The sequence below is a fragment of the Pipistrellus hanaki genome, assembly GCF_964339955.1.
Source record: "Pipistrellus hanaki genome assembly, chromosome: 7".
Classification (NCBI taxonomy): Eukaryota; Metazoa; Chordata; class Mammalia; order Chiroptera; family Vespertilionidae; genus Pipistrellus; species Pipistrellus hanaki.
The window spans coordinates 20,888,570-20,900,981 of NC_140509.1; the positions used below are offsets into that span (position 1 = coordinate 20,888,570).

The 12,412-nt window shown below is 36.9% G+C and overlaps 1 protein-coding gene across 3 annotated transcripts in view; it reads left to right on the forward strand.

Annotated features, from left to right (window-relative positions):
- TINAG (tubulointerstitial nephritis antigen) overlaps positions 1-12,412 on the forward strand; it is a 74,957-nt gene that overhangs the window by 39,566 nt on the left and 22,979 nt on the right. For all 3 annotated transcript variants that reach the window (XM_084889755.1, XM_084889756.1, XM_084889754.1), the window contains one exon: positions 3,849-3,966. In XM_084889755.1, the coding sequence (XP_084745881.1) occupies positions 3,849-3,966 (118 nt within the window). The remainder of the gene's footprint in view (positions 1-3,848; positions 3,967-12,412) is intronic.

The window sequence follows — 12,412 nt, forward strand, 5'->3', positions numbered from 1 at the left end:
GAAAGAGAGTTAGAAACATCAATGAGAGAGAATCATCAATCAGCTGCCTCCTGCACACCCTCCACTTGGGGATGCGCCCGCAACCAAAGTACATGCCCTTGACTGGAATCAAACCTGGGACCCTTCAGTCCGCAGGCCGATGCTCTATTCACTGAGCGAAACCGGTTTCAGCTACACTTACTTTTCTATAAATTCAGATCAAATCAAATAAGCCAGTAGGATTTTGTATTTTATAAAAGGCTTTCTATTTTGATCAATTTGTGTTACAGAGAGTAAGCAGTAAATAAAAAATAATATGCTAACTTACTCTACATTGACTTTGAGTTGTAAGATATCATCTCTGATATATAGTTTCTCTGCTTACCTATTGAATTTTATTTTTCACCAATGACATATCTAAAGATACAGTCATAGTGTATATTCTCTGTAATAAACATTTCTTTGAAGGGCATGAAGAACAAATTTAGTGAGTTTTAAATGGAAATACAGGTTGTGAACAATAAAAGGCCCAAAATATATGATCAATGTGCTGTAATTTATCAAATATATTAAACCAAAGTTTAAATTTAAAATATTTGATATAGACCTAAGGAACTATTGGCCAGTTCTTGTTTTTGTTAATGGTGACCTGATTAGTATTGATTCAATATCTAGCAGGCACTGTGGATTTTAAAACTGTGTTGGAGTAATTTGCATTGATTGTTATCATCACTTCCTATTTATTGAGAAACTGAAGCTTACACTAAGCATATCCTGGGACATGTTTTAGTTTTTAAAATCCTTGGGTCTTAAGCAAAACTTGAAACAAATGAAAAGGAAAAAAATTTTTTTTCTTTACAATTGTGTCATTTTTGTTGGCACTTATAGAAGAAGGGCAATACATGTATAATTTAAATATATTAAGTAGAGTTTGTGTGACAGATTTAAAGGAGCACATTCATTTGAAATCAAGGATAAATTTAAAAATACAACTTTCACATTGGCTACTTAAATGACTTTAGGCAAATTACCTAACCAGGTCTGAATCTTCAGATCACAAATACTATTATAAGTTCTCTCTATAAAATAAAATAAAAATTGGGATCATAATTATTTAAAACATAATACCTTAGGTTTCTTGTGTGTTCACACAGTTAAATGTTCATGAATTTCATACAACAAATCAAAAGTAAAGAGATAAAATTTCAAAATAATAAAGTATTCAACCCCCATTGGACAAATGTTTGTTGAGAAGCTGTCTCCTGCCAGCCTGAGCTGGGAGTGAGAGGCAGAGAGCAGTGAAGACAAGTTTGTGCTGCCCTCAAGCATATGACAATTCTGCATAAATTTGCTGCAGGTTCAAAGTAAAATCGTACTATAGTAGCTTATATAGTCAGATGTCTGTGGGTTCAAGTCTGTTTTGGTGTCAGAAATGGAAGAAAGGAGCTGCCTTCATGTTCATTGTGATGGCTTCTCACCCATGTTTCTTTAGTTGTCAGTGTTTTTCTGCAGTGAAGAGTATTTTACCTGTGATGGTTAACAGAGAGTTTGGAAAAGCTACAGAAGCTAATTCTATATAATAAAAGCCTAATATGCTAAGTGCCTGACCATGCCCTCAACTGTTTGACCAGTTGCTATGATGTGCACTGACCACAAGAGGGTAAGTTAACTTGCTGCTGGGGGCTGGCCGATCAAGACTGGGCCAGTTGGGCCTGACACGTCCTGGAGCCCTCCCACTGTCCCTTCCCAGCTGGCCAATCTCCCACTGTCCTTCCCCGGCTTCTAAAATATTTCTTCTAATAAATTTCCTTTCAATGTGCACAAATTTGTGCACTGGGCCTCTAGTGATTCTATAAAATAAGGAAAAATGTGTGCAAAATCTTCCCATTTTTATAAATGCTGATTGACTTATCTTGCTGTATATGCAAAGTGATGTCTTCCATTGTTGCATTTCCCCCCAGTCTCAATACAAAAGTATGTAAAAGGCAACAGAATGCTGACTAATTAACACTGTGAGCATTTTTCTAAAATATGTAGAATGAAAAAGAAGTTTAGGTTATGGAAATAGAACGATAGCAAAGATCTGCTTAGATTACAGTTATATAAATTGTTAAAAACCTATGGGAATGTGTTGGTAAAGAAAATTTTAAAGTTGGTAAAGAAAATTTAATCTCTTTTAGAATATTTGAACAGCATCAGAAAATGCATGGGACATTAAAAATAAAATAAAAGTGGAACATTAAATAGTTATATTTGACTTTGGAATAGTAGCTTTATTTGAGCAGCTATCAAATGCCTATGCTATGTAAAATGCATGTCAAACTAAGATAGACAAGTAGGGTACATAGTTATGAAGGGGGTTTATCTTGTCCCAACTAAAAATATTTTCAGTTCACATCTTTTAGAAGTTTAAAGTCTTCATTCTGAATTACCCAAGCCCTTCAACAAAGCCCAGAATACAGAAAAGAAGTAATCTAGGTGAGGAAATGAAAAAGAGCTTTATAAAGCGTAAGCTCTTACTTTCTAAAGAATACAATATTGGCTCAGCTCTCCAGAATTGGGAGGCTGGAATCTTGTCAGAATATTCCTTTGCCAAGGGTTTGCTTTCTATTCAAGCTCACCGAGGAAAGATTTGTATTTATTTCTAAGGATTAAGGACAATTACTTTAAGCCTGGTTTGCTAGACTCACCCTGCGCTGCTAGCTTAATTGGAGTTTTAGAGGCTTGTGGTGAAGCATAAGGTTAATGGAGAAATCACAAATCACTAGCCAAGTGCAGAGGTCCTTCACTGCAAAGACTCAATTCCTGGTAATAGTTCCTCTGTCAATTAAGAATACCTGGTGTTTTAAAGGTATAATGTGAATTTAAGTAATATTCAAACAGCTAAAAGTTGTTCTTAGAAGAAGAAAATACTGCAGCCACATCTAAGTGAAATCATAAGGTACTTGTCTTTCTCTGAGTGGCTTATTCACTTAGCATAATACTCTTCAAATAAACTAACAAACAAAATAGAACCAGACTCATAGATACAGAGAACAGACTGACAACTGTCAGAGGGAAGGGAGGAGGGGTGCCAGGTGAAAAAGGTGAAGGGATTAAGCAAAAAATATAAATAAAAATAAGCAAACAAATAAAACCAAACTCATGGACAGTCCACAGAATAGTAATATCAAAAGGAAAGGTGGTTGGGTGGAGGCAAATTAGGATAAAAAGAGGATAAATGGTGATGGAGGGAGACTTGAATTGGGTTAGTGACACACAATACAATATAAAGATGATATATTATGGAATTGTGTACCTGAAACCTACATAATTTTATTAACTAACTAGAGGCCTGGTGCATGAGCTTTGTGCACAGTTAGGGTCCCTAGGCTTGGCAGGCAATGAAGACTGATATGTGGGATCACCAGTGGGTGATCCAGGGGGCCCCCACTGGCACCTGCCTTGACCGATCTGGTACTGCCCCCTTGCTGGCCCCACCCTACACCACTGGTTGCCTCTCTCTATTGGGGAGAGACCCTACTGGCACCTGCCTTAGATGGCCTAAAACCTGCAGGCTGGGGGCAGCTCCTGCATTAAGCATCTGCCCTCTGGTTGTCAGTATGCATCATAGCAACTGGTCATTCTGCCATTCAGTCAATTTGCATATTAGGCTTTTATTTTATAAGATGTCATCCCAATAAGTTCAACAACAACAAAATATTTCAACCAACTAAATTAAGCAGGAATCAAAATTAGCCTGTATTACAAGATTGCTTCTTAAATTCTATTCTGGCAATTTACCCATTGGTTGTTTTGTGAGAATTTCTGGAGGTTTATAAAGTTAATGTTTTTAACTGTGTAATTTTTCCTATTGGGTTTTATTTTAGCCATAATGCAAGTCCATGAGGATTTCTTCCATTATAAGTCAGGAATATATAGACATGTGAAGAATGAAGAATCAGAAAAATATCAGAAGTTTCGGACACATGCAGTCAAACTCACTGGGTAAGGCAATTCTTAAAAATCTTTAACACATTTAAAAACGAAACTAAAACAAAGTGCATATAGTGCATTTTGGTACCAAAATTCTGCTTTGTATTGAGAGAGTCTGATATAAATTAAAAATTTAATTATTTAAATTTAGTCTTAATAATCCTTAATTATTAATTTAAAATTCAGTAAAAAGGTAACAATATTCTGAAAAAAAAAAAAGGCCATTTCCTGTCTCTCACCTATTAGTAATGTGTCCTAATGTTCCAAGGGCAAGGGAAATATATTATTGCAAGTAGGTTCTCATAATGTATCACTCTAATTCTGAAAAGATTTTAGGAATCATTTTGTTTTGTTTCCACCCCAAACCCTCACTTTTCTCATCTGACTGAACCCACACACAAGCAGCCTCTGTTACAACTAAATCATTACCTTCTCCTTACTGATCTTTGAAACTCTTTGAGTCAATTCCAAGGTATGTAGAACAGTTATACTCTATGATGCTTCTTTAATCATCATACCTCCTTTAGTTGAAACTAGAGGCCTAATGCACAAAATTTGGGCACAGGAAAGAGGGTCCCCTCAGCCCAGCCTGAACCCTCTCCAATCTGAGACACCCTCGGGGATGTCTGACTGCCAGTTTAGGCCCGGGGATTGGGCCTAGCTGCTGGTTCCTAACTGCACACCTGCCTGATTGCATCTAACTGCCCCCCCTGCCAGCCTGATCACCCCTAACCACTTCTGCCTGATGACCTGATTGCTCCTAACTGCCCACCCCCCGCCAGCCTATTGCCCCCAATTGCCCCCCTCCCCACTGGCCTGGTCGCCCCTCACTGCCCCCTCTGCTGGCCTGGGTGCCCCCAACTGCCTCCTCCCTTGCCGGCTTGGTTGCCACCAACTGCTCCCTCACCAGCCTGGTCATCCCTCACTGCCCTCCTCTGCCAGCCAGGTTGCCCCACACAGCCTGCTGTTTAGTCATTTGGTTGTCCCTCACTAACCCCCCTGTTTGCCCGGTTGCCCCATGCAGTCTGTTCAGCCATCTGTTCAGTTATTTCGGTCATGACAGCCCTTGTCTCTTTATATATATATGGATACGCTGGGGTTCCCACTATAAAATTACATTTTATTGAATGTAAGAAACTACTGATTTTATGGATTTTATGGATTTCATCTTAGAATTAAAATACATTTCAAGTTAATGTAGATTAGGTAATTTTACTAACCTACATTAGTGATAATGTGGCTCAAGAATTTGGAGTTGTTTTATATGCCTCTTAATTCTATAGAGAAAGATGGCTAGATAAATCACTAGATATATCTAATAGGAAAATAAGATACTAAAGTATTTAAAATTTTATGGCAACAAAAAATTTGCACACCTGCCCATCCTTTTGTGCTAATTTTTCTTTTCTGGCCTGACTTTTCAGTGTTCTTGGTTAGTTGTGTTTTTTTTTTCCTCCCTGTACTTCTATACATCTTAATGTTAGAGTGTCCATACTCACTTTTATAATAGATTTTTTCTCCCTTATATTCTCAATCATTCTCTGATGAATTCATCAGTCTCTGAGTTTATCCTGCCTTTGAGAACCATCTAAACGTGACACTAATTCAATTTACTAGTATATCTACCACCTAGATCTCTCTCCTGAATTCTATAAACTTATCCATTCCATAGCCTTCTTGACATCTCCACTTGGGCACCTAATAAGTGAATCAAATTCAACGCTTACAAACTCAGCTCCTGATTCCTGCCTTTGTACCTGTTGAACACTAACTTTCTCCATCTTAGTTAATGACATCATCCTTCTACATGCTCTGGCTGAAAACCTGGAAATTATCCTTGAAATTACTTCCCTTGAAACTCACTTTCAATGTGTCAGAAACTGTTCTTTCAACTTATATCCAGAATCTTAACTATTTTTTACTATTCAAACTGCCAGAACTCTTGCCTGACCTACCATGACCTAATATTTTGTGCATGGAATACTTAAGTAGCTTCTAACTGGTCTATTATTTTATTTGCCCTCAAAAGTCTATTCTCAACAGAGAAATAAGTGTGTTCCTTTTATAACACTAGTCAGATCTTGTTACTTCTTTACTCAGAACCCTGCACTACTTTCCCAGTTCCATGGGAACAAAACCCAAGGTCCTTACAATGGCCTACAAAGGTCTGCATGATGTGAGGATTCCCCCACCTGCCTGCCTGCACCCTCATCAATTTTCTGATCTCAATTTCTGTTCATCTGTGCCTGTTCTTCCTGCTTTAGTTCCTTTAATGTTTCAGAAATCCACACATCTAGGTCTTTCTCTGTTGTTAAAATGCTCTTTCAGACATCTGATTTCTTAGTTTCTGTACTTTCATTGAGTATTTATTCAGATCTAATCTGTTCAGTGTAGCTACCCTGTCTTATTTAATATTGCTAACTGCCTTCTCTTCCAGCATTCTGATCCCTCTTACATGATCTATTAATTTTTGTAATGATTATTACTTTCTAAAACATGTTTAATTTAATTAGCTTTGTATGTTAATAGTATATTGTCTTTTCTCCCTACTAGATTGAAGCTCCATGAGAGCAGGCATCTGTAATATTCACTGATGTAGCCAAACCACCTAATACAATGCTGATCCATAAAATACTTAATGCTTTCTCTAGTCAAAGAATAAACTTTTTAAGCACATGTCCTATGCTAGTTCTCACTTGCTACTCTTCTTTAAATGGGTCAGCTTTTTGTTGAAAAATAGAGTAAGCAGAAGTTGGAGGAGAGAGCTGAAGCACTCCTCAGCTTTGATTGAAGTGTGCAATTTTTGGACCCATTCTGGCCAAATCAACTCTTCCCTTCCTGCATAGCCTGCAGCATTTGGTGGGACTCACAATAGAGCCCTTGCAGGTATCTGTGCTGTCATGTGCGATTCTTTGCCTTTCTTCTCTGCTTCACCTTGCTTTATCTTTCCACCATTGCCCTGGATGGTTGGCCAGGACTCTCACAATCGAGTGCACTTCCAATGTGATTTCTTCCTCAGTGGAAATCCCATGGGTTGTAGGGGAACAGATCATCATAGTTCAATTGTTGTATCCTCATTAGGGGATATTCCTGGACTGTCTTATATACTTTTAAGGGCAAACTTTTCCCATTCAGGTTGGAGACAGAGGGGAAGGATTGTATATTGTTTCTCAGCATCTACTCTTGCTTTGGTAGAGAACAAAATGTATATTCTGTTATTCCTCAGTTGTTATTGGGAATTACAGCTGTTTGCTTGGTTCACTAAAGACAGAAAGTATTGAGGTTTTAAATTTGGTTTTGTTTTTATTTTTTAAATTCTTGTTTAGTTACTTTTCAGGAAGATGAATGGAATAAAAATGTCTTTATGCTGCCATTGTAACTGGAAATTCATCTATTTTTTTATTTTCCTTCACTTTGAAAGTCCCATTCCTTCTAAATCTCTCTTTCTTGTGTATATTTCATTATCAGTTTTTGTCTTCTCTAGTGATGCCCTTGATGGGAAAATTTTTCCCACCATATACTTGATGATTGAAATAATTTTTGCTATCATTCAGAGAACACTGAAAATGACAATATTGATATAGAATCTTTCTTTCTTGATTTATTAGAACTGATCACTTATCATCTCTACCACCTACTTAGCCATGCTGGTTATGTTACCTTCAGTCTACTCCTAAATTTGTTCATGCTGGCCTTGTACAAGATATGGGTGTGTTTACATTTAATCACTCTGATACCATCTGTTTTCTACGTTCAATGTGTCAGTTGCAGTAGTGTGTTAGTTTTTATAAACATTTAGAAAATTGAGACCTTTATACATATATATCACATGTGTGACATTTAACAAGGCTAATTCTGAAAAATTACTCTTGGAGCATATGTTTATTTTTCAGAAATACTTTAGGCCCTGAGCATTGTTAGGTGCCCTGGAAAGTAGATTTTAATTCATTTCTTCATTAGTAATTCCTGACTTGGTAATTACTACATGCAGAAAATTAATGCATCAGTGAATTAGAGAGTAAACAAATAGCCCAAGTAAGTTAATGTTTCTTATCAGAGAGCTTAATATACTCCTGTCAAGTACCTTACAAATTTATTGCAATACATACATTCTATTTGCTGTTCTTTCTGTAGAAGACAACTCTGTTAGACTTCACTTACTTGAACAAATGAATTTAAAGTTCTATCACATGCCATGCACTGGGAAATAGGAGGAGGATAACTACATAGTCCTACTCTTAAGGACTTTAGGGAATAAGGCAAACCCATTCACAACTGACTCCAGCATAAGGTAATAGATGTTATATATTCTCATATATATAAAGGACAGGATTGTGATAGGTAGATAACAAATTATAAAAACAAAGTTTTATTTGCCTTTAATAAATAATTGTATTTTGCCAAAACTGGTTTGGCTCAGTGGATAGAGCGTCGGTCTTCAGATTGAAGGGTCCCAGGTTCGATTCTGGTCAAGGGCATGTACATTGGTTGCGGGCACATCCCCGGTGGGAGGTGTGCAGAAGGCAGCTTGTCGATGTTTCTAGTTCTCTATTCCCCTCTGTAAAAAAAAATCAATAAAATATATATTTAAAAATAAATAAATAAATAAATAAATAAATAAATAATTGTATTTTACTCCTCCCTCTTCTCCTTCTAAAACCTCTGTTTATCTCCATTATGGACACTAGACTTATAAAAACATTTAATTGAATAGAAAATGTCATATAGAGACATTGTTTTATACAACAATAATAAGGAAATATTACCCGTTAAACTGAGAAAGTCCATTGATTTTTAGATGGTTCCAATTTTAGAGATATTAAAATATGCAGAAAAAGGTTTCTTGAAATAAAAACAATATGGCTGGTATTTGAGATATTTATCCTGGCTAGCATTCTCTATACTATGATTCTATTTCATGAGGATTTCTCTCCATATCTATTACAATTTATCTAGTGTCCCATATTTGGGTGTGAATTTGTGTGTGTGTGTGTGTGCTGATGTCAACAATATCAAATTTTTCACATTATATAAATATTGTGCAGTGACTCAGACAGAAGACAAAACATTGTAAAATGGAAGCTGAAAGGAAAGTAAACATGAAAAGAATCCAGAAAGAACCAATTACATAATAACAAAGATGTTTTTCAAGTACAAAATGAAGGATAATGCCAGTTTTTAAAATTAAATTGAACACCCCAAAATACATTTTAAAATGCTCAAAATTATAAAAATTAAACAAGTTTCCAATAAGTGACTGTGAAGACATTTGCTTTGAGTTAATCATCCAAAAATCAAGGAAGAGATTTCTGTAAACTTTGATGCATATCTATTATAATGACTTAAATTTAGGCACAAATAGAATGATTTCTAAGTTCCTTTTTTTCTGTATTTTCAACAAAAATAGAACTCATGTTGTTCCTGGTGCTGTGGTAATAGGCAGTGTGTGAAAAACAAAACAATGGTCCTTGATTTCACAGTGCAACTAGATATCAAACAAAAATACATAAAAATGTAAAGTTACACATTTTACAAAAGCACAGTTGAAAGTAGTAAGAGGGCATACAATACTTGATCTAGACTGTAGAATCTGAGAAATGTCCTAGAGGAAGAAAGTCTGAGCTGAGATTTATGGGTTGTTTAGGAACAGGCAAAAGGAACAGCTTGTGTAAAAAAAAAACAATCTGTGGTCAGAAGGATACAAAACATTGTATAAACACAGTGCTATGATAGCTGAATCTCAGATGGCAAAGACTTGTAGGCCATTTTACAGAATTAAGTGAAGCATGTTACACATTTAGTTAAGTTAAGCATTTTAAGAGCAAAGGTAAATCACTGAAGTGAATTATTTTTCTTTTTAAAATATATCTTTATTGATTTCAAAGAGGAAGTGAGAAGGAGAGAGAAATAGAAACATCAGTGATGAGAGAGAATTAGTGATCAGTTGCCTTCTGCCCGATTGGGGGTTGGGCCCACAACCAAGACATATGCCCTGACTGGGAATTGAACTGTGACCTCCTGGTTCCTAGGTCAACACTTAACCATTGAGTTAATGAGCCAGGTTCACTGAAGTTTTTTAAATAGAAAGGTGGCATGATTTTCTTTGTATTATTTAAAAAGATTGTTTTACTATAAAAATATTATGTAAAAAGGCAAATTATAGTATCTAAGTACAAGATAATAGTCTAGACTTGGTAAGATGGTGGCAGAGTTGGGGAAACATGAATAGATCAAAAATATTTAAGGAGAAAAGCTGGCAGACATGATATGGATTTGGAATAGAGCATGGACAATGAAATGGAAAAGTTTAATATTGGGCATGATGATTTTTGAGATGTCTTTAAACATAAAATTTCAGATTGATGTCAGAGAAGATAGATATTGATCTTAAGGTTATAAAAGATTATTGCAGAAGACTGGAGAAAAAACAAGCAGTGCTTAGAGAGGTGGAGTTACACTTTATTATACACTGGTGGGCTCAGAGAAAAATGCCTTTCAAATTCTGAGCAAATAAAGGAAGAAGCATTCTCTTTTTATATCTTCTCAGGTCTTTGTGTATGTTGTTTTTGCAGACAACTTGTAACCTTGAGTACATATATTTATATAAACATCTGGCATTGGAGTATTATCAGTATCAGCGTATCAGCCTCTTACGTTAGATGGCTAGCTTGCCAAGTTAAGTTTATTTTTTCTATTATTCAAGCTAAAAAAAAAGTTATATTTTACAGAATAAGATACCATCTAAAAATAACATAGTTGACTTACAGAGCAAGGGACTTTCTAAAAACAGAGAATTTCAAATTGCAGTTTTTCCAAAGGAGGGATTCTTATGCTTCAAGATAAATGCTGCAAATGGATAGGACTGAGCAGAGTAAGAAAAACAGAAAGATTGATTGAGACTAAGCCATGAAAAAAATCCAATATTTAATGACTGGCTAAAAAAACGATGAGCCTACAAAAAAAGATAAGAGGCCCAGAAGATTTTACTTTAAAAATTGCTGTTGTAAGATTTTTCAGAAAGTGGAGGATTGGGGTTGGTCTTATAGAAAGATTGGCGACTCTATTATATCAGGAGAGAAGGCAGAGAGGACACATTTCAATGAATCTTGTTTAACATTTAAGATAGTTGTAAGTTGAGGAAAGGTCCTACCAGATACCTTCATTTTTTTATCTTCAGAAAGTAGAAGGTAAGGTTATCTGTAGAGGGAGAAGATGGTAGGAGAGATGCATTATCAGAAATTTGAGGAGAATAGAGATGGTTTGCAATGGTTCTCTAGATATTTGGGAGAGAGAGCTGCCCAGAGGAACCTAAAGAGATTGCCACGCATTACTAATGCTACCATTCTGCCCTCTTGTGTATTGTAGTCAGCTGCTTGTACGTACACAAAGAGCACTGGGTAGCTGAATTTACCTAATTGAGTTTTCCAGATGGGTGCAATGAAGAGTCAGAAAAACAAAAGGTTTAGGATATGAATATTAATGTAAGTATTGTTGAATGACAGAAAGTTTTAATAAGAGTGATGAAAAGAGAAGGATTGATGGATTTGGAGAAAAATTATTGGAGTAGATGCTGTGCATCTAATCTAATCTCAGTGATTTTATGATTATTTTTATCTTTTAGATTTTTTATTGAGAAAAAATTCATCATCCTATCTAATAAATGAGTAATATGCAAATTAACCATCACTCTGCTACATTCACAAGCCATGCCCACAAGCCACACCCACAGGCCAATCAGGAGCAAATTTGCAAATAAACTCAACCAAGATGGCTATGGCCACAGAGAGCAGGAGGGAGGTTTGGGTTTCCCTGGCAATGGAGGAAGCCAAGCTTTCCATACACCCTGGCTGGCCCAGGCCTCCACTCCATGCTACAAAGTTTCAATTGTAGAAGATACATAAACCCCAACAGAAATGGTTGCTTCCATGGAGCAAGCATGGAGAAGACTTGGCTCCACTCCAGGCTACAAAGTTTCAATTATAGAAAGTAAATAAACCCCAGATATCAGGTCCTCCACTTGGGTCACCAGGGGGCATGGCCATCCTGCAGACCACCACAGGCCCCTTGCCCAGGCCTTCCCATGCCCCAAGGGAACCTTCAACCTGTTCTGGGACATCCTTTAGGGCAAAGCAGCTGGCCCCCACCAGTGCACCAGGCCTCTATCCTATCTAATAAAAGAGTAATATGCAGATTGACCATCACTCCAACACACAAGATGGCTGCCCCCATGTGGTCAAAAATCCTGTCCCCATGTAGACACAAGATGGCCACCACAAGATGACCAGCAAGGGAGGGCAGTTGGGAGGAATCAGGCCTGCAGGAGAGGGCAGTTGAGAGGGACTAGGCCTGCAAGGAAGGGCAGTTGTGGGTGATCAGGCCAACAGGGGAGGGCAGTTGGGAGGAACCAGCCCTGAAAGGGAGGGCAGTTGGGGACAGTCAATCCTTCAGGGGAGGGCAG